We start from the raw sequence: 27,692 nt of genomic DNA, 5'->3' as shown, positions 1-27,692 counted from the left end.
ACCCCCTCCCCTCTGCTGTCAGTCTTTCTCCCAGGCTGCAGGCAGGTTCTTACGGCCGCCTGTGTGTTTTTTTAAGTTGCTATTTTAGTGGTAACAATATCTGTTTGATCAGTAGCACTGTGGGTAAGAGCAGAAGTTCAGGGAGGTGTGTGTGTGTGTGTGTGTGTGGGGTGGGGGGTGGGGGGGGGGGAGGGGTAGGGGCTTCACAAAGGCCTCTTTTCATTCATAAATTATGGATCGTCGTGCGATACATCTTTTTCATAAATACTGTAAAATGAGCCTACTGCATTTTTTGAGGACGCAGTTGAACAAGAGCGTAAATCTGATTTTAAGGACGCAGCTCTGTGTCTGGAAGGACGTCCTGAAAGTGTTGCTTCTTCTGATATGTCCCCTCTAGTACCACAAAGTAAACCTGTATAGTACATGTACATATACTGTATGTATCTCAGAAGGATACTGGTGATTGAGAAAAAAAACACAGTGAGCACCACGACAAGACAGCACACATGTGTTTAAAGTTTCTCTATATAGGTATTTATATCACCCAAATCATTTTTCCAATGCATTTTCCAATAGAATCTGCCATGCTTTGCCTGTTTGACAGCAGCGACCACTGATCTAACAAAAAAAAAATCACATTTTCCACTGTCCTCCTGACGTCCCCCAACAGTTGTAGACAAGGCTTTAAGATACGGCCTCTCCAAATACTGGAATGGTCCCGTAGGTCCAACCCTGGGGGATCGCAGGAGGCCGGAAAGAAGAACAGGAAACTTGTTAAAAGAGAAGATTTAAGGTCGCCCATCCCAGAGGAGCAGCAGCCATAAGGAGACGGAGGGGGCTGGGAGGTTTTAGCAAAGCGCAAAGTCTGCTCATCTACTTGTTGCTTTGATGAGGGATGAAAGGGCTGTCATGAGGTTCAGGTTTACAGAGCTCCGGGCCATGATAGACTCAACTGTCCTCAACAACATTTCCTTCTTCCTCCTCGCTCAAGCAAAGTTCACTTTCTAACAGTTCTGTACAGTTTACTTTCATTTAACTGAAATCTTCACTCAAGTGGGGGACTGCACTTGTTAATGGACAATAGCAAGGAATGCAATTAATGTTGTCGCGGGGACTGTGTTGTATGGCTCAATTGTCTGCACCCCCTTCCTGAACCTGTGGAAGAAATATTTTTTAAAACTTCTGTCTCTTCCTTGCTCCATTTCACCCTCCTCTTCAGACTACCGCTGATGAAGGAGCAAAGAAAAGCAAAGATTGCCTCTACCTCCTCTATATTTTTTTCATTTTCAAGCAAGTTAACACGGCCTGATTCACATTTGTGAGCACTTTGGGCATTCGTCGGGAGAAAGAGCTGTTTAAGTCTTGTTTGAGGACGATCAGGGTAAAAGCCTTTTTTATTGGCAGGTCATGCTGCTTGTTAAGACGCTGACGCAGGTGACTAGGCTCCGCTGTTAGCCCCGGTGGCCCCGCAGTAACGCAGTTGTTGTTTCACAAGTTGGCACCAGTCAATCAAATCAGCGGGGAGAGAGAGATAGATTGAAAAGCAGAGAGGAAGTGGGAATGAGAGACAAAGAAAATGGGTAAACAAAGTGGAGATGGGGACTTGATTGAGTCGGCCGGGCTGCTAACAAATCAACTCAACAGCGTGCAGCACACTCACACACTCCGGCGAAGTGCAAAGAAACTTTTCCTCTCCCCTCTCCCCTCTCCCCCCCTCTCCCTGCCGTGCTTATAGTTATGAACCGTGTTAAAACCACAGTTCCTTCCCAAAGTGCCTCAGCAGAAGAGGACAAATTAGAAGTATTGTTATCTGCAGGCAGATTTGGCGGCTGACGGTGGAAATACGTTGTCAGACGAGGGGTAAATATACAGACAAGTGGCAGCATTTTGCTCCTAAATAGCTCCCAGCTATAGGGTTTCCTGGAGGTCAGAGGGGCCGAGGTGTGGCTGCTGCAGCCTTACGCCAACCTTCAACCTCTAAACTAAACTCACCACACTTCAGTATGCGAACCTGTCAGCTAATCCATCTTCCCCTTCTCTGCGCCCCGGCATATACATTTCATCTCTGTCGAGGAGATAGTTTGGAAAGTATCAGAGCACAAAAAGGTGAGAAAAGGACATACAGTTGAAGGCTTTTACTTTGAAATTAGACACCAAACATTTATTAATGTATTCATATCCTGGACACAGTGAAAACATTGTAGTATTCTTTGCTAAAATAGCAGATACTTTATAACGTCCCATATAACCCAAGTTGAATAATATAATTGAAAACATGACGATGGATATGTCCATAACATAAGTTGCACGTCTTGGACAAAGATGAATTTGCCAACCAGCTCCTTGCTAAGTGGAGTTTACTATTTACCAGAAGTAAATGTAATTTCTGACCCCATTAAATATTGACAATTTTAAAAGCAATCAGTTATATTGTGCCATTTATATTATGAAAAAATATCCCCCATCATTCTTGAAATAAAAAGAGGAAACTCCAAAACAAAAATATATTGAGACATATTGAGTCTTTCTTGTTACTGATCGGCAAACTTCCTCAGCCAAAGACTCTGCTCCCTAAACAGCGTTCTGAAACTCAACCCTTCAAATGGCTCCTCACACACACAAAGTGCCCCCGGCTTCTTATGTTCTGATGTTTTGCGTGGCCTCAATTATCTGTGTGTAATCCAGCCTGCCTAGAGGTTGTGCCTGTGTCTGCCGCTTTCGTCACCGGGGTGTCAACAGTTGTCCCCCGATGTCTATTTTTGATGCTTATTTATGGCTTGTCTATTCTGGACAGGGAGTGGGGAAGGCTTGGAGTGGAGGGGGGGGGGGGGGGTGTCGGGGGTCCGGGAGACAATAGATAAGACGGCGGTGGAGCCGAGTCGACAGCTTACCGGGTAGTTTTACACAACCTAAGAGCTGAGGGTTATTTTTATTTAACTGGTAAGGCTTGTGATTGAATTTGCTCCGAGCTGACTGAAGCACGCCGTCCGCAGGAGTAACACTAGACATTGTGGTTGTGTTGTGACAACGGGTAAGAAATTTCAATGCGGCCGCACGCCACCGAAACGACCCAGACAAGAAAATGGCTTTAGCTCCGCTGCCAAAGTGGGACAAAGACACCTGTTCTCTATCCCTCTTTCGGCGTTTCTTTTCTTTGCTGGTTTTAATAGCACTTGCTCCCCTTATTTCTTTTGCACTGCACTTTTTTTTTTATTACTCTCACACCATTCCCTCAATCTGTCAGTCTCTTTCTCCATTCCTCCCAAAACACCATAACTGCAAACCTGGCATGAGCCACGGATAAATGATTCCATACATATGCAATAAAGGCACAGCACTAATAATAGCCATTACAGTGCTGCGTTCTTTCAGGATTGCGACCTCTCAGAGGGGGATAAAAAGAGGCTTTTCAACCAAGCTGAAACAATGACGAGCCATAAACCAAATATATTGAAAGGAGACTTGCTGAGAAAGGTGTCGACAACACCCTTAAACCTCTGGAAATGAACCAGAGATGCTGAACTGAAACCAAAAAAGACAAGGTTTTCAGGTGGCAAGCCGCAGTCTCACCTTCCCTCAGGCCATGTGCTTTATAGGCCACATGTTACGCTGCACTTCCCATCAGCAGCATCGGGCCTCGTGCCGCCGCAGCAGCACAGACGACAGCTTTCTCCTAACGCGGACGCCTCCGTGGCAGTTTCAGTCAGGGGGGACCCGCAGACGCACTTCACGGAGAAGCAGGGCTCCATCTGTTCCGCGGCGTTTTGCCTCGTCCTCCTTGGGCCTCGACTGTTTACATATCACAAGACCTCAGGAAATGCTCAATTAGTTAATTCAGATATTTAAATTGGCCATCAAAGGCGGTGATCTCTGGAGCCGTGCCACGTTTGGATGTGAAATCAAACGCTGTCTGTTCCAGAGCCCCGTTAAGCCCCCCCACCACCTCCATATCAAAAAAGAGAAGAAGAAGGAAAAATACACCCATCCCAGCACGTCAGTCCCTTATGGGAATCGGTGTTTCCCGCCCTCTCAGACAGAAACCATCACTGCGTCAGTCTCTGCATTTTAAAACAGCTTTAGCCTTCTTAGCTTTGTTAAGGTATATTACATATACTACTGTATTCATGTGGGCCTGGCGTGTGTCTGAGAGCAAGTTGAAGAGACTGTCTCTGTATGGCTCTGAATAATACAAAAGGGGAAAGCCTTTAGCCTGCTGTCGTCTTTGTCTCCTCGTTTTCTCTCTTGTTTTCCTGTTAACGCAAAGACAACCAGACGAGCGTCTTCCCCAGTGTCTGTCAATGAAACCCACACACACACACACACACACACAGTTACACAAAAACACATACACACTCATGTCCATGCCCGTGCACACACACACATTTGTCCTCTTTCTCTATCCCATCTGACAGTCATGACCGTTTAATAAAAGTTATTCAGTCATATCCACACCTGCATACATACACGCTGACCTCCTCACCTTCGTATATATTGCATCCCCCCCTTCACTGAGCTTTCACACTCCGCGCGCAAACACTAAGTCATAAATTGCAGCATTAACTCAAATAATGATTGCACGGCATGAAAATTCAATGGCTGCGGCTTAATGCCCAGGAATTGCCTGGTAGATTAAGCTTTGGGTGTGTGTTTGCGTGCTTTGGGAGTATGTAGTGGTGGGGGTGCTGATGGATCAATAGGATTTCTATGATCAGTACCTTCCAAGCCAGGAACCTTATAGGCGGACTGCTATAGCACAACGCCTTTTACATTTGGATGGCGTTCGTTTTCTCTCTCTGCATTTGACGTAGGAGGGGAAGGAGGAAGGAAGAGAGTGGAGTGGCGGGAAGGGAGCAGGAGGCATGTGTGTATGTGTGTGTTGTATGTGTGTGTCTGTGCAACTACGCAGGTCTTGACATGATTCCATCAAGTGTGTGTGTTTGTGCGTGTGTGTGTGTGTATGTGTTGGAGCAAAGGAGGAGGAAGGGTTACTTTTGGGAGATGCCGTTCCCTGGGCTGCAAGTGTATTAGCAGTCTAATGTTCATGTGAATAATTGATTAGGGCTTCTCTGTGTTTTTGATAATTAGTTGATAGCTTCTTAGCTCTAAGCCCTGAGATTTCATGTCTGTGTGTATGTGAGAGAGTACGAGAGTGTGTGTGTGTGTGTGTGTGTGTGTGTGTGTGTGTGTGTGTGTGTGTGTGTGTGTGTGGGGTAGGTAGTTCACTTCTGAGGTAACCTGAAAACAATAACTTTCAAGAAATAACTCGATTCCTTTAAGCCATGCACTCATGGATTAACTTTCTGCAGAAATGAGGCAACTGTACATACATTCCTTTCTCATAACCTAATTTTTCCTGCAGTTTCCCTTTGATGAGCTGGATAACTCACCTTTCCTTCGACACTGCGCCACGTGGACCTTTAGAAATATCATGCTTATATCGAAAAGCTAAAAGCCAGACGTTACCTGAAGAGTCTTGCAGAAAAGAGACGAGCTGTGGCAGACAACAATAAACATTGCATGCATGATAAGATATCCATTGAAATTCATGTCTTGCCTCTCACCGGTCCGTTCTCTCACCTTATTGATTTTGCTATCTTTCATATGCTTATGCATCAAGTAAAAACGGAATAGGAAAGTTTGGCCGCGCTTGCTCCGTCCTCAAATCCCTGTGCTGATATCAGACAGAAAAGAAGGTTTGTTGCTATCGTCAGCGACCTTGAGAAAACAAGACATTTTCCCCCGTGCAACACAGACCCAAAGAGATACTTTGTTTTTCCTGCCTCATGAATGTCGTGCCAGGATTTTTCGCGAATTCTCACACGAGCTAACACGTTAACTTTAAATTCAATGATCCATTATTTTGACCTGTAAAAGCTGTCGTTTCAAGATAGTTGTGATTTATTTATTATCTTCTCACATATTTATTAAGTGCAGAAACTCTGGTCTGCTAGAATAGGGAGCTCCTGCAGCTCCTGTATCTGTAGCAGCCTGATTCGCCGCTGGGTTGAGGTGAGGCCCAGGCAAAGACTTTATTTGGCCCCTTGTTTGCTCTTATCTCAACAAGGTCTTAGGACAAAGAGATGCTGTGTAGGACAGATGTGGGGAGGGCGACGAGATAAATGGAGCATTTCGGCTTTTGTTTTCCCTTTCTCCCACAAACCTGGGACAAGGGGATGAATGTCAGGGTGTGAGGACGGATGAGAAGAGGTGGACACGGTGAGAGGAAGTGAGCTTGGCCAATCGAAAGCAGAGTGTTCTCAGGGTCAAAGGTCAGCCTCCAGAGTCCGTTAATGCAGTCACTGTGGGAACCGATCGATCCCAGTGCCCCGGCAATATCGATCAGACGTGGGCACATGCACAAGTGGACATACACTCAGACACAGACTGTAGCATTCCTTCTGACACACAAACTGCTCTCAGTCCAACTCAGTGTATTGACACACACTCACTCAAAACACCTGGCCAAGTGGTTGTCAGAGAATAAGAGGGTTGTCGACAATCAACAGAAACACCCTAGACACCATAACCTTTGACTTTTGGCTACATTTCATTTTCAGGCCATTTAAAAAGTGTCAAATGATGCTTCAATAATACACTAAAGCCCATTTTCCTGTGGTCAAAGACCCACTAACATCTGCTTTTGTCTGCAATGGGAATGGTTACAATCGGCATTGGCTCCCAGGTCAAATGACTCGGCAGTAGACGCGGGTATTTATCTGCTCCAATAAAGAGTAATGGAAACATGAGCGCACTTCTATGATTAACGTCTTTATTTTGCCAGTCTAGACACTGACGCTGCCATTTTCAGGGGCAATATTATGACGCACATTGAACTTTGGGGTGTTGCCGCGTAAATGGCCATAAACATTTGTGTATTTATTGTTTTTTTACGTTTCTGACATGTTGGTAACATGGCGCTTCTCATGATGACGAACACGATGCACCAGGGGAAAAAACAGACGCATGGAAATGAGAAAGAAGCAAATCTTTGATTTGTATGACCTCTGTTCTCTCAGGTTGATCTTGAAAACTTTGGTTTCAGAGTTAGACATAAATAAAATCCACATGATTTTGACGTATAACTTGCTCCCCAGTTCTCTGAGTGAACAAGTATTGTTGAAAACCCTGGTAATCCTATATGCTCAACACGTTGCAGAGTACATGTGTTTCTAAAGACTAAAATAGATAATTCCCGGAGCCATATAATATTTTCTTTCTTGGAAAGCGTCCCTCAGAGTCAGGGAAACACTCACGCTTCAGACAGCAGGCCCGCTTGTGACAATGGTGATATTTTCTGAGCTCACAGATGGCCCGCGGCATCTCTATGGCTGTTTAGGGACATAATAACAGTCTAGGGTTTCTGTGTGCTCAGTGGGAGATAAATCCACAGGCATTCTCCACTACCTGATATGTTGGATTAGAGATACACGCAAGCAACAAACAGGTGCCAGTGTGAAATGTTGATGAGCATGCACGCAATGATATACATATCGTATACAGAGACACATAGCAGGCATTCATGTTACAAATCACTGCCGGTGGTATCCAGCTGATGCTAAGTGTGCTAGCTTATATGCTCTACAGGAGATGGATGCATTTATGTATTTCCTGATGCCTGATGATTTGTTTCTGAGGTTGTTGCCGATGGAAGAAACAACAATGTGCCCATGTTGGCCGAGGATCAATCTGGATTATATGACATTTAAAAAATTCAACTGGCCACTATAGAAATATACAAATTAAACAGATTAATAGTTTATTGTTTTTCTAATCATATGAGAATGTCTGAAATATATAATTTATATCATATAATGTGTTGGGTCAGTTAAACACAGGGTTAGGGTTAGAGTTAACATTAGGGTTGATGATTGGGTTAATGTTAGGGTTAGGGTTGTTATTAGGGTTAGGGTTAATTTGACCTTTATTCTTCCTTGTCACATTTCTCCTTCAGTTTTGGCAAAGTCTTTACTGTCCATACATTTGTTTCTATATAAGTCCTAAAAGTCAGTCCACTATCAGACTGGCAGGTGACCTACTAGTGTTTCATTTGAAAACAGCAGATTCTGGTCACTTTCTGTTCAAACCTCGTCCACTGGCTGACAAATTTGGTTTCAGTGAATCTAGTTGTTCGGTGTATTATCACCAATATTATCATTCCTCTACTCAGCGAGCAGCGCCACCTGCCACCTGCTCATTTTCCCAGCATTCTTATCACCAAGCCAACCTTAGGACTGAGGCCCGAGTGGACTGTGGCTAAGATGATAAACAAGAGCTTGAGAGTTTGGCAGCAGATGAGGGATGGGTGGGGGGGGGTGTGCAGAGGGGATAAGCGTTTTTTTTTCTCATACACTTCTACAGTCTCAACCTCCCCCCCACCAACCAGGTCACATAGCTGGAACATCCTGGGGATTTTGTCACTCACTCAGCCATTTTTTTCTGATGGAGGCAACTCTATTTGTGGCGTTTGAAAGTTGCGGCTGCCAAAAATGATTTGCGGTGGCGTTGGGTCGGCATTTGCGACTTTGTTTGCCCTAAACAAGACACCGGCTTCAGAAGCGACCTGATTTGTTTAAAGGTAAAACGTCCCTTTAAAATTGGGTCTTTGTTAAGACAAGAAATAGGTAATAATGAAGTAATTAGATAATAAAATTAGATTTTAGGTCAAGAGGATTGCATGTGCTTTTACAAACCACTTCATGACTCCCAATTACTTGCACATCATCCTGTTGTCGGCGATGGAACCCCACACTGAGTCTCTCCTCAATTAAATTACCAAACTAAACTGGAAATGAGCTACAGTACAACTCAAGCACGACATAATTAAGTGTTTGCAACGCTCTGAGAACAACGGGCGCTGTTCTAGGTGAATTAATGCCCGTTCCCAGGTGAATACAGGGCCTGTTTGGCTCAAGGCGAACAGATGCCAATACAGGACTGCACCAAAGGACGGCTGCTAGAGACGCACGAGCATTGATGTCGGCTTCAAACCTCACCTGTAGTACTCCCAGACAGCATTGATTCTTGTCCAGCACAGAGAAACGCAGAGACAGAAGCGCAGCTATTGTTTATGTGCAAGTCGTTTGAGGCAGATAAACTCATCGTCTGTGTGTGTGTGTGTGTGTGTGTCTGTTCCCCCCGCGCGTCAGAAAATACACACGATTCCCTCCGTTCATTAAGGCTCCACAGAAGGAGATTCCATTAATCTGTTCATTAGGCCACATCAAAAATGGAACTACTTATTAAAATCAGATCCAGCTGTGTACTCTCGTTAAAGCCCGCCGTACGCTACGAAGCTTAACAATGCTCGTGGCACTCGACCAAAACCCGGCCACAAGAAAGGGGGAAAAGACTCGACTACATTGGCCTGTTTTGACTCAACACACCATGATAATTGCTCTACTCTTAGCAGGGGCCTATGAATAAACATCGCTTTTGTCAGCCAGCGTCTGAATACTCCATTTCCAATTAATTTACATTTGCCCAGAAATGGAGGGGAATATCTGCTCTTAATCACTATGTTTTATTTTCTCAATTTCCCCCAAGTCTTTTCTCATTCTCTCATTCCCTGTCTGACACTTTCATTCCCCCTCTCACCCGCGCTCTCTTTCTTTTTCTAACTCTCTCTCTCTGGAAAATCCCATTAATCTCAGCCAGTGGTTTTGAACAAAAGCTATGGGCTAAGCGATTGATCCGGGCATTGATCCCACTCGCCTGAACGATCATAAAGGTGTTAAATTGGTTTCTTGGAGGATATGTATTTTTCATTGCTGGCTGCTGCAAGTAGAAGTTCCTGCTTGGTATGTCTCTCATTTTTTGTTTTAAGCTAACACGGGTGATGACGTTAAAATATTAAATAGATCACACCTTGAAAAGTAGCCTTAAATGTGGATTTTGAGGCCAGTTTGAAGCAGTTTTTTTTGGGGGGGGAGCATGTTTACTGCATGAGCGTGAAACTTAAATACTAAATCCTTATAATGAGTTTTGCTCCATCCAAGGGTGGGTAGAGGCTTAGCATCGTCAAAAATGTGAGGAGTGGAAACCAAAGTAGTGAAGTGCACCATTTAAATTGCTGTGAACTCTTTCTTAAATTGTTATTGTGTGGCGGAATTTGTGTCTTTAAACCGCAAAAGGATTTCAGGTCATTTCCATGTTAGGTAACTCAGGGGAAGGATGCAGTTTGGGGTCAGGGAAGAACCCATTAAACTTAGGTTTGGATCAGGATCAGGGGGCAGATCCAGGATTTTCTTTTTCCCTTTCTCAGGGCGTTTTTCAGCATTTCTTTCACGGTTTTCTGTGGAACAATTTCATCAACAGGATCTTGATGGAAAATATTTAGGGGACTGATATTTATGAGTGTGTGAAATTTGGAGCAGCTTCTTTGAATTTAAGGGGACTGTTGGGCCTCATACTGAGTTGTTACTGTTTTATCGCCCGGTCCGACCCAGACACACCACCCACAAATAAATGCATATCCTTTGCACATTGAGCTGAGATTAGCTTTAAAACTTAGTCTGACTTTCTATGTTGTTATTATGATGCCCAAAAAAATAAACAATCTCATATCTAGAATTTTTTATGACTGTAATTTAATGGAAAACTATTATAGCCATAATAAAAGGTGTGTTATGTTTCACTTGGCAAAGTGGGGAAGTGAGAAACAAAAACAACACACGTTTGTTTCCTATTGAGGCAACCTTGCTAGAAAAAAAACAGTAAACTAGAAACAGGCGGCGTTATCTCAATTTTCCGTGACTATGTGTTGAGATAAGAATTAACAAGCCAAACTGATCATCAGTTTTATTGCTCCTGTGGACTTCAACAAGCTGCCTATTTGAACTTTGTATTGTCGTATTGTGAATAAATCAGCCACTGGCAATCGGCCCATGTTTTACAGACTATTTTCTCTGCACACGAGATAGGGCTCAGATCGGCCGTGTGAAATCAGGAGATGGATGGGTCGTCGGCTCCGTGTCAGAAAGTTCATATTATCTTAGCGAGCAGGCAGCCGATCTTGTAAGATCAGGCGCCACGAATGTTGCTCATTTGACAGAGCAAAGGAAGAGCTTGTCAGGGAAACAGCTCGTGTCGCCGGCACTTAAAAGGTCAGCGGACTGAACCCCAGCCCCCTGGCCCGCCCCCTCGCCCGTCTGTCTGTCACCAGTCCCCCTCTTCCAGGCGGGTGTCCCCTGCTCTCGTCTATGCTGCCATCGTCCCCTCTGAGCTGTCCCTCTTTGATGACCTGGGCCTCTTGTCAGGGAAGAGCTTCCAGCCAGGCAGAGTGAGGACAGCCCTTTGATGAGGACCCCGACACTTGCCAGCTCCACTGACATGCAGGGGGGGGGGTCCTTTGAAGAGCCTGGGCCTTATATGTACCCATCCGTCCAAAGACACACACAGACTCGCACTTACATGCGCTTCCAGGGTCCTTAGATGGAGCGACCGGGAGGAGAAGATTGGGGAGAAGTCCCGTCTTTGACTACCTTCTTTGGTTTCTGATGGTTTTAATGAAGGCATTTGAATTTTACTTTTGTTCTGGATGTGAGACGCCTCGAGTATGGGGCCACAGAAAAATTGATGTATAGGAATTAAGGACAGGGAGACAAAAAGAGGCCGGGACGCTGTCAGAAATGGTAGAAAAGGTCACTGGAGCTTTGTTGTACTTTTGTCAGGTTTTTTTCCACTGATAAAAGAACAATGGGGGATGAAGGACGCTGTAAAGTTGCTTCTTAGATTTGTTGCTGCACAATTTCACCATATTATTTTTTATAGTTTGGGAAAAGTTATTTTATAGACATGATGGCAGGGTCGTCATATACATGGGATAGGTTGAACCACTTTTCTGCATATTGGTCAGAAGGTCAGAAGAAGGTCAGAAGAAAAGCAAACAAAATGGATAAGAGACGGATAAACAAGGAGGAAATTAACTATAAATTACCTAAATCATAGCCAGTGCAGTTACTAAATGTCAGATAAAATGTCCAAAAAGAACCAGAATCCGGCAGCCCAAGGGTTTGTGTCCTCCAGCATTGTGTCTGATTTGATTTTGCCGAGTCAGTGTTGTGCCACAGTTATCGCTATGACTGCCTGAGAGGTAAACAGACACTGTTTGACACCATCACCAGTCAAAACAATCCCGATCAACAAGCAATACACTGAGCTGCAGCCAGTGCTTATCGTACAGCGCAGAGCCCCAGTCGTTGACATCATATTAGTGACTAAGGTCGCTGCAGATCTCAACAAACGGATCCCTGTGCGATTTTCCAGACGGCACAGAAAAGACATTCCTTCCAGTGGCGTTGCCTGCACCTGCCTGCGTCGCAAACTTATAACATCGATCCAACATTCTTCGCCCCGGCCAGTTGCGGTTGACGTTGGTGATGAACAGCTCAGACGGTTCTCACAGACTCAAAGCAACAAAGTAGCACACATCACCACCAAAAACGCAGTGTGCCCAGAGAGAAACATTATTCCCAAAGATACCACAAAGAGCACAATGTTTGTCGATAGGAAAACGGGGGTGGGAGAAGAAAGAAGCTCTCATACATTTTCCTCATTCCTTCCTCCTCAATGTGGCCTTTTTCTGTCTGTGAGTGTGGATATGCGGAGTAATGATTAACACAGCCAGGCATGGGAAGAGACTCGCAGTTACAATAGTGGGGGTTGTATTTTTTTTTTTTTAGGGACAAATCCACTGTTTCGCCTGTGACAGCTTCCCATGCTCACCTGGCAGGTCCCTGGGAGCCAGCGGCTGGCATTCAGAGGGGGGGGGCGAATAAGTGGCTACTTAATCATTATCATCTATGGAATCACTCAGACACTGCTGGCAATGGGCAAACAGATAAACCCTGCAACATTGTAAAATCCGGCACGTAGCAAAGTGCTTAACTGAGTGTGGAGAGGTTCACATGAGAAAGCTTTCGAGTGTATACTGGGGACTTTTGAGCTTTGTGTAAGGTTGGAAAAAGCAATGCCCAGGGTGTGCAACTGATCAATAGCGATTGACCTGTGAGCAGACTCCCCCTGCAAACAGCTGCCTGTGATACGTTCAAGCTGCTGAGGCGAAAGCATTCCCTCAACTTTTAGTTTTGAGGACAGGACACTGGACTTTTTAAGGACTGGACTGAATTAAGAAAATTATAAATATATATATTTATATATATTTTTTTTAATTCTTTAAAAAAACACAATAACTTTAAAGGGATTTCAGATGCTGATTCAGAGACTAGTCAACAGTATAGTTTGCCATTTACAATCAACAGACATTGAAGCTGTGTCTCAATTCGGGGGCCGCATCCAGCCAACGTCAGCTGCATCCTTCTTAGGCCAAACCAAAATGAGACGGTCTGGTCTTCTTATTGCATCAACAGCTTGTCCCGCCCTTACACCCGTCGCCTAGCAACAGAGCTACAGACAAAAAAGTTCATCAGTTGATTAAAAACATTGAAAAGACGTTGTTTTTATACACGCAACGTCTGGACGTGGATCGCCTCACAATCCTTCAGTCATTCCCCTGAACATGTGCACAATTCACGATGATGTTGCTCAGACTCTCATCGATACTGAAAAACTTTACATGTTACATTGTTACAGATGAAAATACAGACAATAGAAAAGTTGCTAACTGACGTGTTTATCTGTCACCAGGTGGACGACCAGATGAAGCTGCTGCAGAACTGCTGGAGCGAACTCCTCATCCTGGACCACGTTTTCCGGCAGGTGGTGCACGCCAAGGAGGGCTCCATCATGTTAGTCACCGGCCAGCAGGTGAGTTGGTTAAACTCTGGAAATGTGGAGCTCTACCTCCATCCACTGTTTCCTTTTTTTTTTCTTTCTACAAAACCCCCGCCAACCATGCATCAGTGGCTCCTCAGGGGAAAACCACTGATGCAACATCTCAACATTTCCCTTAAAGCATTATTGATCCCTCAGCCACACAGGAGTCACTGCTTCATTAAAAATAGATTATTATAGATATAAGCTAATGTCACCAGCAGAATCAATTTTTTTTCTCAGCAGGAAGACGCTGACTGTGAATGAGTAAAGCACACAGTGCAGCACAGTGAGTAGGTGGGGAGCTATTATTTTTTGTTTTTTGGTGGGAGCTCATGCCCGAGGCCCGAATGGCCCAAATCCTTAATCTGTCAGGATCCTGTGATTCACAAATATATCACACCAACCACGAGCTGGCAACACAGACTGATCCCATGCACATACAAACACACAACCAAGACAGAAAAGTGCACAATGTAGAGTGTACTCAAACACACTTACGGGCAAGAATTGAAACTGCTCAGCGAGAATAAGCCTCTGACCTGTGGCTGTCAGCGAGATGATAAGTCATAAATAATTGATCGACAGGTTCTCCAAAACATTGCTGTTCAACAAAATGTTTTATAACAGAAGACATTGGATTAAATATTGGAAGTGGTTGTATATGTAAGTGCTTTCATTTTTTAACTCTGAATGAAGACAAGGTCAGGGGTAGATTTTCGAGAGTACTTACTGCCAAGTAAGAAGTAGTACTTCTACTGGTGAGGAGTACAGTCAAGGGGCAATGTCCACTAGAGTTGAAAAGAGAAGGATGGTAACAGGTGTTGAACAGAGGGAGAAATGATGAAGGAGGGAGTCAGGGAGAAGTGGAAGAGGATGGTTGCCCAATAATAGCAGAGGGGAGGAAAAAGGAGGAAGAGGCAAAGGGCGTGAAGGAGTGAGGAAGGAAAGGGGGAGAGAAACAAGGTGAAGGAATGAGAGGGGGGAAAGAAGGAGAGGAAAAGAGGAGGGATCAGGGAGGAGATGATGAGGCGTAGAGGAGAAGGCAGCTTGAAGATACTAGAGAAGTACGGAGGAGGGGGAGGAGGGACCGATAGTCAGGGGAGGTGCAGGTCGGCGGTTTCGTTTGCATACTCTGGTTAATGAACAGCTGGTGTAGCGAGTGTGTGTGTGTGTGTGTGTGTGTGTGTGTGTGTGTGTGAGAGAGAGAGAGAGAGAGAGAGAGAGAGAATCTGAAACAGTTCATTATCTCCTATTATTCTCTGCCTGGCCAGGGGTGACAGCACTGTGATAACACCAGGGATATTTAGACCACAGTAGCTGCATCACCCAAAGCAAATGCTGCACGCACACACACGCACACGCACACACACACACACACACACACACACACACACACACACACACACACACACACACACACACACACACACACACGCACACACGCATGCTCAAGCCAGAAAATAATGTACCAATACCGTGTCAACAGCTGTTGCATTGATATGACGGTCTTAAAATGTCTTGCTCTGATGGCATCAGGAGACTTTGAGCTTTCAAACAATGTATAATTTGTCAAGGCTGTGTGAAGACGGAGGCTGGAACATCTCCCCTGCAGAAGCACTAACAAGGCCAAACCCACCCACGGCTGGGACGCTGGGTTTTGAAGGGTTAATTCCTTTTTTCTTGATAAATTCCAAAAAAGGCAGATCAGGCCGCTCGAATCGTACATTAGCAGATATTTTCACTTCTTCAGAGGAACACTCTGACATGAAGAGAGAAGATCTGTTTAGATGGATCGTTGAGACAGATGTTTCGCTTTGAATCAAGCTGCTCCTATCCTCTCGTCGGTCATATGCTGCACTCATACTGACCTTTGAAAAGAAACCCAGGCTACCAGCAGATTTACTGTTATAGCCTCTCATTTGGTCTCCGTCTTGCTCCTGTCCTTATCCTAGTCGCTTGCTAATGACTTGTCTGTCCTATATTTCAACATGTCACCAGTTTGGCTTTGATTTTAGTTTTGGCGTTGAAGAGAGGAGGCCTGGATCAAATCCAGAGTGGCGAAACTTTGGCTAATGCATGCAGACATGAAATGACAGAGACTGAAGTGTTGAATGATTAAACAAGGCCTCGCAGCTTCGCAGCCACGTATGTAAAAAGCTGATGTTTTGATAGCACAATGCTCCTGGTGCGCATGAAATTCAAATGGTGCAGAAATGCAAAAACAGATGTTCTCGCAGCCAGTCGCAGATCTCTTTGAGCTCAAACACTTTCTACCCACATCAAACCCCTGTACCCGTCAAACTGCTCTCACCCTCCTCATTCATCTTTAATGTTTAGCTATAGGATCGTATTCATGATGGGCTACGATTTGAAGGTTTATTCATATATTTACTCTCTAAGTCTCTCCAGCAGGGATAGTAAAGTCATATTGATTGACTGATTGATACACAGGTCACCAGGGTTAGTGCTAAGTCTGCTATAGCCACATTATTGCAGGTTTTCTCTCTCTTTTTTACTTGGGGCTATAGAAGGCAATAACCCAAGGCATCACTATCAACAGTCCAATCCTTCAATGAAGTTATTTCATGCACAGTTGATTTTATGTAAATTGATTGACACCTTAGGAGGGGGGGGGGCAGCGTCTGCTTTTTCACAGAGTCATAACTCTCACCGTCTCGAAGGTGGAAAGAGAGAGGGACAAACAACTAGTGTAGTAAAAGAAAAGGAAAGAGGGGGAGGGAAGACGACAGGAGAAGAGATTGTTAACATTTACTCGACTCTGCCCCTGTCCTCAGACGGATGAAAAACAAGCTCCAATCATTCTATTTACACGATAAATAAATTCCAAATCCAGGCTGCTTTTAATTGCAAATGGGAGCTCGCTGGGACCTTCCACCTCCCCGAGCTTTAGGAACTGCGCACGCCAACATCTACCTTCCCCTGGAAACCCTCACACAGTCAATTATGATAATGAATTGTCAATAAATATAAAAATTTCATATGGTCCTGCTTACTGTGAGTGGCAGCTAAGGACTTGCCTCCCAGACAAATGTGCTGCAGCTGCAGATAGGAAGTGCACCTGGGAAAGGAGCGTGTGAGTGTGTGGTTTAAATGGATGGGTCAGAACAAAGGAGGATGGGTCTAGCTATCTGTTCATTTATCTTTCTATCAGGCCGGTCTGGTCAAGAAGACGTGCTCTCTCCCTTCGCCATCAGCAAGTTGTCGCAAAATACAGATTAATTGTAAAAAAACCATTGTCCTCCAGCTTCAGTTTTGTCAGCCTCCAAGAGCAAAGCTTTGACTCTGTGTTTAGAGTCCACTGCTTCTAAACAGATTTCTATCTTTTTGGTAACATCCACGAATCAATGAAAGCCTGTAGATCACACTGGTCAAAACCTCCCGAGCAGTTTGCACTTCTTCTTACATCCCTCTCTTGTTGCTGATTCCAGGTGGACTATGCAGTGATCGCGTCACAGGCCGGAGCCACCCTCAACAACCTGTTGAGCCACGCCCAGGAGCTGGTGGCCAAACTGCGCTCGCTGCAGCTCGACCAACGGGAGTTTGTCTGCCTCAAGTTCCTGGTCCTCTTCAGCCTGGGTGAGTCTCTCTTTTTTTCTTATTTAGTTTTTGGGTTGACCCTTCGCACTGCAAGAGCCTTCTCCCAATCAATTACATTTTAAATTCAAATGCAGGTAAATGCTTTAGGAGAGGATTAAGGTTTGCCACTGGCAAGAGAACTAGAGGAAGGAGGGGAGGAAGGGAAAGACCAGTGAAAGAGAAAGTGAGGAAGGAAGGAAGTAGAGGAGGTGTGGTCCTTTTCCAGGAAAGAAAGAAAGGGCGGATGGAAGATTTTACACATAACTGTTTAATTTAAGTTTGCTTGTATGCAATCTCTAGATCAATAGCATTGGACATTATGAATCATAATGTTCGCAGGGTGTATCGTCACGTACAGTGGGAGGAGTGAAAGATGAAATGAGAGCGTGAGCTAGAAGAGAATGAGGAAGGAGGATGAGAAGAAGTAGTTCGTTTTGGGAGACTTAATTTTTCTCTCTCAGATCATTTCTCCTTCCTTTCACCACTTGTTACCCAAATATTTCTCATCACCTCCTCTTTTCCTCGGAGAAGGGTGGAAGGAAAGGATAAGATAGGAGGATGATAGTGGAAAAGAGAAGGAGTTGGTTGGAGGCGGGTATCGCAAAGCATTTGAGACAGAAAGGTGGAGGTGAGCCCACGGGATCATGTAGGGAAGGGAGCGAGGTGGAGGGATAAGTAGCCAAATGAGTTAAGGGATGAAGAGGAGGGTATCCTGTGTGTGTGTGTGTGTGTGTGTGTGTGTGTGCTCCCAAATCTGCTCCATGCTCTCTAAGCCGAGGTCAGACATTGCCAGGAGACTGTCATCTCTGTCTTTTTCCTAATAAGTCTGCAACAAATGGCCTCTGAGGGAGCGACACACACACACACACACACACACACACACACACACACACACACACACACACACACACACACACACACACACACACACACACACACACACACACACACTCTCAACCAAACTTATTTTAACATCCTACATTACTGAGGCCGATGATGTTGATGCAGCTCCACTCAACCTGTCACCTGGCATCGAGAGCATCTCTGGTTTATATACATACATCCATCTTTAATCCACAAAGGTCACGCTCTCACTTCTTTATCTTCTCTAAACAAAGAGAGAGCAACTAATGAACTGCTTCACACACACACACACACACACACACACACACACACACACACACACACACACACACACACACACACACACACACACACACACACACACACACACACACACACACACACACACACACACAGGCAATCAGGCAGGATTAATGTTTGTGTTAGTGTTGTTTGGTGCTACAGCTCAGAGAGAGGGAGGGATGGTGTGGAGCTTTAGAGTGTGTACGTGTGTATATATGTGTGTTTGTGTGTGTGTGGATGCGTTTGTATGTGCAGGGGTTTTTTTTTTTCATTGGGCTGTGGGTGTTGCTGGGTCTCAGGGTCTAAATAATTCGGCAGAAACATCATCCATAATGAAAGGCTCACCTGAGGGATATGTATCGCCCCCGGCAGTGCCTGTTCTCCGGCATCGCCCAGGCCTCTTGCAAAAGGAGCCCGACACCGACGCCGTACAGAGCTGGCTGAGGGATCAGCGTTAGAGGAAGTGGAGGTGGTGCCGGTGGGGGGGAGAGGGGGAGGCGCCCGAGCAATGTAAAGCCAGGAGATTAAGAAATGATTTGATTAGTATCACACACACACACACACACACACACACACACACACACACACACACACACACACACACACACACACACACACACACAGCTGAACGGAGACGAGTGTGTGCGGGAGGGTTGAGATACTTTTACCTGAGGGAACGTGCATAATGTGTGTGGCAGTGGGAAAGCGGGTGTGTGTTCATGCATCGTGTGTGTGTGTGTACGTTTCGACAGCTGCCCGTGCCCAACAATTAGAGCTGCAGTGAAATAAAGCGTGAGAGTAGCTCTGCACTGACTGTACGGAGTGAAAATAATACACTCTCCCTCCGTATTAGCTTTATTTCATCTCTAACACTGCGACACCGGATACAGTGACTTGAACATGTCTGAGGATTCAGGACAACTATCACAATCACAAGTGTTGCTGCAACCGCTACTAATAGTTTAATCATTATTACAATTATAGAATTACGTCCATATTGATGATTCTTCACCCCACAATTTACATCCAAGGCCAGTATACTGTGCCACTGCAGGGAAGTAAGTGGGCCAGTTCTGCAGGAAGCTGGAAATCAAAGGTGTGGGCACAGCAGTAGACCAGATTTCATGTCCACTTAAATATATAAGTGTAAATACAATATTTCTCTATAACCTTAAACAAATGTTTCATCGGCCCAACTTTCAACTTGCTAAGCCATACATACCCAGACTTTTATTTGGTATAAGAATGATCTTATATCCTTACTGTACCATAGGGTCAGGTTTAGGATAAGGGTAGTATGACTAAGGTTATCAAAGCTAAGAATTAAACCCTTATTGATGAATATTCACCCCAGACCAGCTACCGTACCACTGTGGGGAAGTTATGAACCAGTCAGGACTTTGTGTTATAATTAACTGTGATTACAATATCTCTCCAACCCCAACTGTAACTTTAACTCTACCGTAGCTGCCATGCATAGATATTTCGTAGAAGGCAACATTTTATTGCATTGTACATTAAAATGACATATGATTGAACATATTCTGTGGTTGGGCAGAACTATCCCGTATTAATTCTCCTTTATAGTTTATACTTTGACTGCCCTGAAAGTATTACTAGTTCCTCTACTACAACTACCTCACCCGTGTGAGTCATGGAGGTAGTGATGCAGTCTGTATTTATCCCTCTTCCTCTCTCTGCCCCTATCATTCTCTTTTTTTTTCTTCTCAGTATTTCTCCCCATATCTTCAACCCTCTCTTTCTCCATCCCTCCTCCCGTGGACGGACGATCAGTCACCCCCTCCCTGCCAGCGGAGCTCTTAGTTAAGCCAGTTGTCGATAAAGACAGGGATATAGATGTCACTCCAGCTGAGGGGAGACACTTGTCTTTATACCTTTATTTTTATATTTTTATATTTTTTCCCTCTCTTTATCTACCTCTACTGCTTCTCTCTCTCTCTCTCTCTCTCTCTCTCTCTCTCTCTCTCTCTCTCTGTCCCCTGCCACTCTTTTCTTGTCTTTAAGTGAAGTCTTTCGCTTTCTATCAAGGAGGAGATTATCACTCTTGGAGCATTGATCTCTGAAGTGTTTGTTGGACATTGAGGAATGATTGCGTGTGTTGGGTGTTGAGCAGAAGAGAGAGAGAGAGAGAGAGAGAGAGAGAGAGAGAGAGAGAGAGAGAGAGAGAGAGAGAGATGGCCGCTTGGGTCAGAGTTCAGGGGAGGATTACTACGAGGTGTTGTCTGTTGTGGGATGACTGTTAATGGGTCTTTGATTTTCTTTAAAAGGCTTAAAGGCCCAATAGAAAGACTGACAGCATGTTGTTTATATGACCAGGTGACAGAGCAGCAGAGCAGAGGTGACGGACGAGTCTCACGTTCAAACTCAGAGAAAAGTTAAAAAAAAAGACTCTCGTCCTCCAACTTTGAAGTTGATTTACTCCCAGCTGTGTTTCTCTGAGCTCGGTATAGCTTCCAATATGAAACAATATTTTATTCCAAGGAACAAGGAAAAGTGCGCATCCTAAAATGAGTTATTTGATATTGCATGACTTAGAATCTGCTTACTCGCCCTCAAAATCCCCCATTGTCCTTGGAAAGTGAAAAATAACAAAGCTTCATTGATGAACTTCAACAGTAAATCATGTGCATGTGTGTGCAGCCTCAGTGACAGAGGTCAGACAGTGTTCAGCCAGCCACCAGTTAACCCAGCTCAGCGGGTCAGACCCCCATCAGGTGTAATTGGGTGAGACAGGTGCTGCCAGTCCTTGTCAGCTGAGAGGAGAACCAGAGGAGCTGCCAGAGCAGCACGGGGTGGTAAACGCTCCCAGCGGAGGGAGCAGATCTGTGGACATGTACAGCCCTGAATAATTCACCCACGTCAGGACCTTTAGTAGAAACAAAGCCAGGGAAAAGCTGATAGAGAAAAGAGTTCAGGCTTGTGTTTGATTTGTGCTCCATCACAGTCCTACTGGCTCCTACAGTCGTATTCATGGAACTTTGATTATATTAAAAAACTGGTTTTGGTACCAAATACTCTGGTAATACACACATCAATACCATTGATTAATACTTTTCAGCTGGAAAATAAAACAGAAAAACTCAAAAGAATGTAGTTAATATTACAGAATACTAGAAAAAACAATAACAAACCAATGTTAAGATATGAGGGGCCTATGAATGTTTGGCATTGTTGTCTAGAAAATGTCAAATAGTTGACTGATTATAAAATTATTTCTAATACATTTCCTATCATTAATTTAATTGATTAACAGATTATAAATAAGTCTGTCCCAAAGTGCACAATATATTTCTTTATCATTAAATAAACTCTCAGGGGAAATGTTTGGTTAGATCAAAACTGTATGCTCTTAAGGATTTCAAATTAATTGACGAAAACATATATCAGCTTTCACACCCAGTTAATGTAATGGAATAAATATTAAAACATGGTGAAATGATTTGTATTGATTGACTGTTCTGTGATCAGATCTCATTTCATGTCCATTCGTAAGAAACCAGGACAGCCAGTCACTCAAGAGCTGCCTCAGCACCACATTAACTGTCCGTCACGAGATTAATCAGGCTCTGAGCGAGGCTGGAGTTTACAGACCCTCACCCACCCATCCATCCATCCATCCATCCATCCATCCATCCATCCATCTATCCATCCATCCATCTCTCACCATCTCTTCAGCTTTGCTTTGTCCCCTCTCTTTCTCCATCCTTTCCTTCTCTCTGTTTTAAACATCCATCTTTGTACGCCTCGATCTATCACAACTCCATCCTCGCATCCTCCTCTATCGCTCCTCTTTCATCTTCACTTGAATCTGAACTGCCATTCATCCGTCTTCCTCCTTCACTCAGAGGTTGTTTTCACCCCTTTCCTACTTAAAGTGTCCTAACTTAAATTAGCTTTGAGTCTTCATCTGTTAGTTATTAATGTCCCCAAACTATTGAACTGATTTTCAAAAACAGATATCAATATTTAATTGAATTTTATTTACAAATTTTGTTATTAAATAATGTCAGGGATGTTTCAATGTTGATTATGTTCCCCTTATCGTCCTTTATTATTGTCATTTCATCTACATCTTCTCAAAAAACCCTGAATCATTTGTACCTTCTTCCTGTTTCTGTCTCCACTGCTGCATCCTGAGTTTCTTTCTCTCCCTCTCTCCTCGTTTAGTCTCTGAAAATATAAAACACCTCAATTTTTAAAAATCAAAAAGTGATCAAACTTACAGTGTTAACAACAGAATAATAACTTTGAGTTACATCTATACACTGAACTCTGATTCATGCTCCGCACCATGAAAGCATCTCCTCCATTCAGCCTGCTTCTGATTTAATTCCTTCAAACCATGAGTGGGTGCTGGGTTGAACCTGACGACAGAATACAGCGGCGCCGATGTTAGCGACAGTGAACAACACAAAATGAGCGAAAACAAAATGAGTGATCCTAAAATTTGGAGAACAAATGGAGAGAGGGAGCCTGGTTTCAGTTCCATTAAAGGTACAAAGTCTGCCTTAATGTTATTCCGGAATTTGAGAGGTGGGTAAATTGTGTTTACGTGCATTTATCTCTCACTGCAGACCTGCACTTTCTTCAGACCCACACACGCACCTATGCTCGGACGTGTCTCTCATTAGTATGTTTAGTGCGGCACACGGTGCAGGCAGACTCTTTCTGTTTTCGTGCATCGCGAGGTCAGACACCAATCTGCTGACAACAACACAAACACAGCAAACGTGATTAACCTTGATGAAGAAAAGACAAGCATTATCACTCGCTCTATTTCTCTATCAGACAGCATTTGTCTCCACACAATGAGAAAAACACACACACACACAAACACACACACACACACACACACACATTATTCCCAGACAGGTATGTCCTAATTAAGCAACAGCCGAGGCTGCTCAGAATCAATGCCCTGATCCCAGGCCAGCGAGCGGGGAAGCTGGCTAATTCATGTACCCTGCTCCCCCTCCCTCTTCTCGCATAAAACCTGGCAAATATTAATTTCCTGAAACTAACCAAATCATTTAGAATTCGGCCGGGGATTGATTAACGTTGGAAGTTGACGACTACTCAATATTTACACCCATTGAGACCAAATAATGGAGCATATAACTGGCACAATGCTTCACAACATAATTAAAAGCAACATAATAAGGACATTCTTTCCCCTCTTGCTTTGTGTGGGAGCCGATCGTTCTGCTGGGCTGTTAGTGAACAGAAGTGAGTCATGGTGTACGTTTGACCCGATCAATACACAAATAAAGTGTGGTCATCGTGTGCAGGGGTTGTTATGCTCCGGGAAAGCTTCTTCTCCTGCCCTCAAGGGACGGGAATCAGGATCAGGTGATAAAACCTTTATTTTACAGATGTAAAATGTGGTTAAATGGAACTTGGTTTAAAATGACAGAGTAGACGTAGCTTTTTAAATTGAACCTGTCCTGTAAGGATTGTAAGTGGTAACCATTAAACAAACAAGTACAAAAGAACCATAGAACTACACTCTTAGAAACAGCAGAAATTAAAGACCTAGATAACAGATGTAGGTACTAGATTGGATTATTAACAATATAAGAATAAAAGTGTCTTATAAACTGACCTTAAGTAAGTACATGCAGGGTTAGTGACAGGTCCACACTTGGCTTGTGAGAGGACGTTGCATCATCCCTCACAAGTGAGGACAGTGACTGAACGTAGTATTTGAGTCAGGACTCTTTAGTCTTTATGAAGACAGTGGACCTAAAGTAGGTTTTTACATGTGAAGTGTTTTAGATCACATGCAGTTTCAAATGAGAACAGACACGTGGCACAAATCGTACTTCAGACTCAGTGACTGGATTGATGCAATGATGCCAGTAATACAAAAACATAGTAGTATAAAACATATGTGTAAGGTTCATAAAGAGCAATCCATGCACAGAGCGACTGCACCTCGTGCTTTTTCCTCTCTCTGTTTGGAAGCTTGTTGCCGAAGTGCTCGACAAACGTGCGCTGATTGAAAAGTATTGGACTCTTTTTTACTTTTTAAACAAATCTTTTACCGCCCATCAGCCTCCTCCAGGCATCATTTTAACACGAGAGACAAAACAAACTAAAAGTCGCTCCAACTTTGTCTGCGACAGAGATGAACACGGCTCATCTTGATTGACCGCCATGACTTTTCTTTCATTTCATCAGGAACAGGTGGGAGAGCAATGAACCTAATACTTCTGCCTATTTTCTCTCAATTTTAGCCTAAGAAATTTAACATGGCGAGCAGTCGGCTCCTGACGCCGGCTGCCACTTTGTTGGGAATTCCGTGTAATGAGGCCGTCTAAGAGGCTTTCAGACTTTATCAAGCAATAAAAGCTCCAGGTCTGCGGCACGCCGGTATTACCTGGCAATACTGCAGGCTTGTCATTAAGCGGCTGTTGCGGTGAGTTGTGGTGGTGGCAGGGATATTAAAGATCACCGACATCTCATCCCTGACCTGCGTCTTCCTTCAGCCTCAGTCTTGTATCTCGCCTGATACCTCACCTCAGAGTTTCCTGATGGATTTCGACATTTCTGCCCCGATTGTCTCCGAAGTATCTTTCAAATTTACAACCTCCAGTTTACCTTCTTTTCTTCTCTTTTCTTCTCTTATCACATTCTTACAGGATTTACATGGTGGTTTTGTTGACACTGGGTCTTTATCTGGTTTCAAACACGGCCAGTTATCAGAGTGGTTTGTTTGGAGAGGGCATTGTAAATGGAGAGCCCCCAGTCCTATACACTTATGTGATAAACAACTGATGTGACAAGAGAGACGCATTATTGTTGTTCTTCAATGGGGCCCAGATAGAGAGAATAAACAACTACTTAGGATGGAAACATAATTAAACATATTAGCTATTGTAAACCGTTAAGAAACAGATAAACAGCAGAAACAATGTGCAACATTTAAAACTACAGATTCATTGGATTTACTCTTTTGACTTAAGAAACATGTCAAGTAATAATAAATCATGGCAAGCATCCTATTGAACAAGAAATGGAGGCTAAGAAAAGTTTTAGGGATTTTAGTTTTTAGGTCACACAGATGGGATTTGAACCAGGACCTTCTTGATGGGTTAACCACTGTACCACCATGCCCCCCCCCCTAAAATCTAGATTTTTCTAAATGTTTATAGTTGTCTTTGAACACAGAAATAAAGAATAAATATAGTTTAATAATAGTTAAATAATAATACATTTGTTTTCTGTAGTTTTTTCTCAAGGCTCAAAATGGAACCTTAATGGTAATTCTGTAATGTTAAAGTGTTCTTAATAGAGAAACTTCAAAATGGACAAATACATTAAAGTAGGTAAAATTAAAAGGTACAAATTAAGAAAATTAAGTAGCAAATCAATTTAGTTTGAACAAAACAGATCCAAAGGCTGATACAACAGAGCACTGCTGCAGCAGAGTGATGCAGCAGCAGCAGCAGCAGCAAATTCTCTCACCCTCCTCTTGTAGTGTTGCAAGAGTTTTTATCTCTTTGTGAATTTCAACACTCCAACACGCCCGGAGAGAGTCATAACACGTGCAGCCCTGCACTCCTGCCCGGGTCTGACGGCTGCATGGTGGCAGTAGGATTTAATGCACTTTAACTCACTGCCCCGGCCGAAGCAATTCAGGACAGATCCCCCCTAAACCTCAGCCTCCCTCCATCAATACACCCGCTAACTACCCCAGCAGTGAGTACAATCAGACAAATGCTCCTATAAAAGTTTTTTTAAGAGGAAAATTCAGCTTCCTGCCCTCTGCCCCCCCCTCTGCTCCCCTCTGCCACTCCCATGTGGGGTGATTTAAGACGGGCGAGCTATGAAGAAACTGTTGCCCTCCATCTCTCCCCCCCGCTCTTTCTCCCTCTCCCCTGGCCTTATTACTGGCTGTCAGTTTATTATAAAACATTAGGAAAGCAGAGGGACACTTGCAGTTACTGTCCTATCGATCGGCAGGGATAGATTCTGTGATTTAGAGTCAGCCTCTGCTCGCACCCTCCACGTTCCCGGTCTCCTATTAAGGTACCAGCGCTTTGCTTTGGCTATTGATGTCTCAACATTAACAGTTACAAGCTGCTACAGAAAATCAATGCTCAACTTTTATTACCGGCTGCATAACACAGAGGACCTCACGCCAGCTGATACTTAGCAGTCAAAAGGTGGCGCGGATGGGCTGCCTGGCACGTCAGGTGTTTTCTAAGTGATATCTGCAGTAATATCAATCATGCGTAGAGCATATGGGGGCTTTCAGGGGCCAGTTAAGGGCCTTGGAGCTTAAGGGTACAGCATAGGAAGGTATAGCTTGCCAAACAAATTAGCACATGCTAGTAAATATCAGCCCCCGCGCACAGCCAGAGATCTTACAAGTGAGGGTGTGAAACAAGCGTGTACGTTTTTTATCAGAAATTCTCACGCTGAATAGATTCTCACACAAAATACAAAGTGCCAAACGTCTGCGCTTTTCTCGAATGGCTTTGAACTCCTCCAGTGTCCACAAAAAAAAACAACCACTCACATACGGTACAGTAAACTAAAACAACGATCGATCCCCCTCAACCAGCAGCACCGACCCGCCATCCATCCATCATCAGCATCAACCTGGACATGTGTGTGTTGTAACGGAGAATCTGAACCCAGGTAGCGTGGATCTAGAGCGGCTGAGCCCTCTCAAACATTTATGAGGGGGCTACCGAGCAGCGGTACGGCAGCCCTTCTGGGACAAACAGCCCCCGGTTCTGTACTCTCAGTCCCGATCAATGGAACTCAAGTTCATTACACACACTTTTCAGCCGAGCGGCGGCAAATGTTGCCCCCCCCCCTGCCCCTTCCTCCTCCTCCTCCTCCTCCTCCTCCGATAGTCGAGCAGCCCACCACTGGGGCCGCATTACACTTGCTTGTTTACGTGACTGCGTGTGCGAAGACAGGGGCAGAGAGTGCGTACCAGTGTGCATTTGTGTGTGTGTGCGTCTGTGTGTGTGTGTGTGTACGTGCAAGCAGGGGTTTTCTCCCAGTGGCCAGAGCTCGAGGTTATCATTATGTACAGGTCAGCCCGCTGCAATGCTAATGCTAATGCATTCTCAGTGGCCGCAGCTCGGGTCCCAGCGCTGTGCTAGCTAGGGTAGCTACTCCTCACCAATTAAAGGCTG

General features: G+C 44.3%; 1 protein-coding gene across 1 annotated transcript in view; it reads left to right on the top strand.

Annotated features, from left to right (window-relative positions):
- nr5a2 (nuclear receptor subfamily 5, group A, member 2) overlaps positions 1-27,692 on the top strand; it is a 65,661-nt gene that overhangs the window by 24,112 nt on the left and 13,857 nt on the right. The window contains exons 5-6 of the mRNA XM_035176727.2: positions 13,645-13,764; positions 17,223-17,370. Coding sequence (XP_035032618.1) covers positions 13,645-13,764; positions 17,223-17,370 — 268 coding nt within the window. The remainder of the gene's footprint in view (positions 1-13,644; positions 13,765-17,222; positions 17,371-27,692) is intronic.

The sequence above is a fragment of the Hippoglossus stenolepis genome, chromosome 14 (assembly GCF_022539355.2).
Source record: "Hippoglossus stenolepis isolate QCI-W04-F060 chromosome 14, HSTE1.2, whole genome shotgun sequence".
NCBI lineage: Eukaryota > Metazoa > Chordata > Actinopteri > Pleuronectiformes > Pleuronectidae > Hippoglossus > Hippoglossus stenolepis.
The sequence above is the reverse complement of the archived record's forward strand: the minus strand, read 5'-3'. Positions and strand labels throughout refer to the sequence as shown.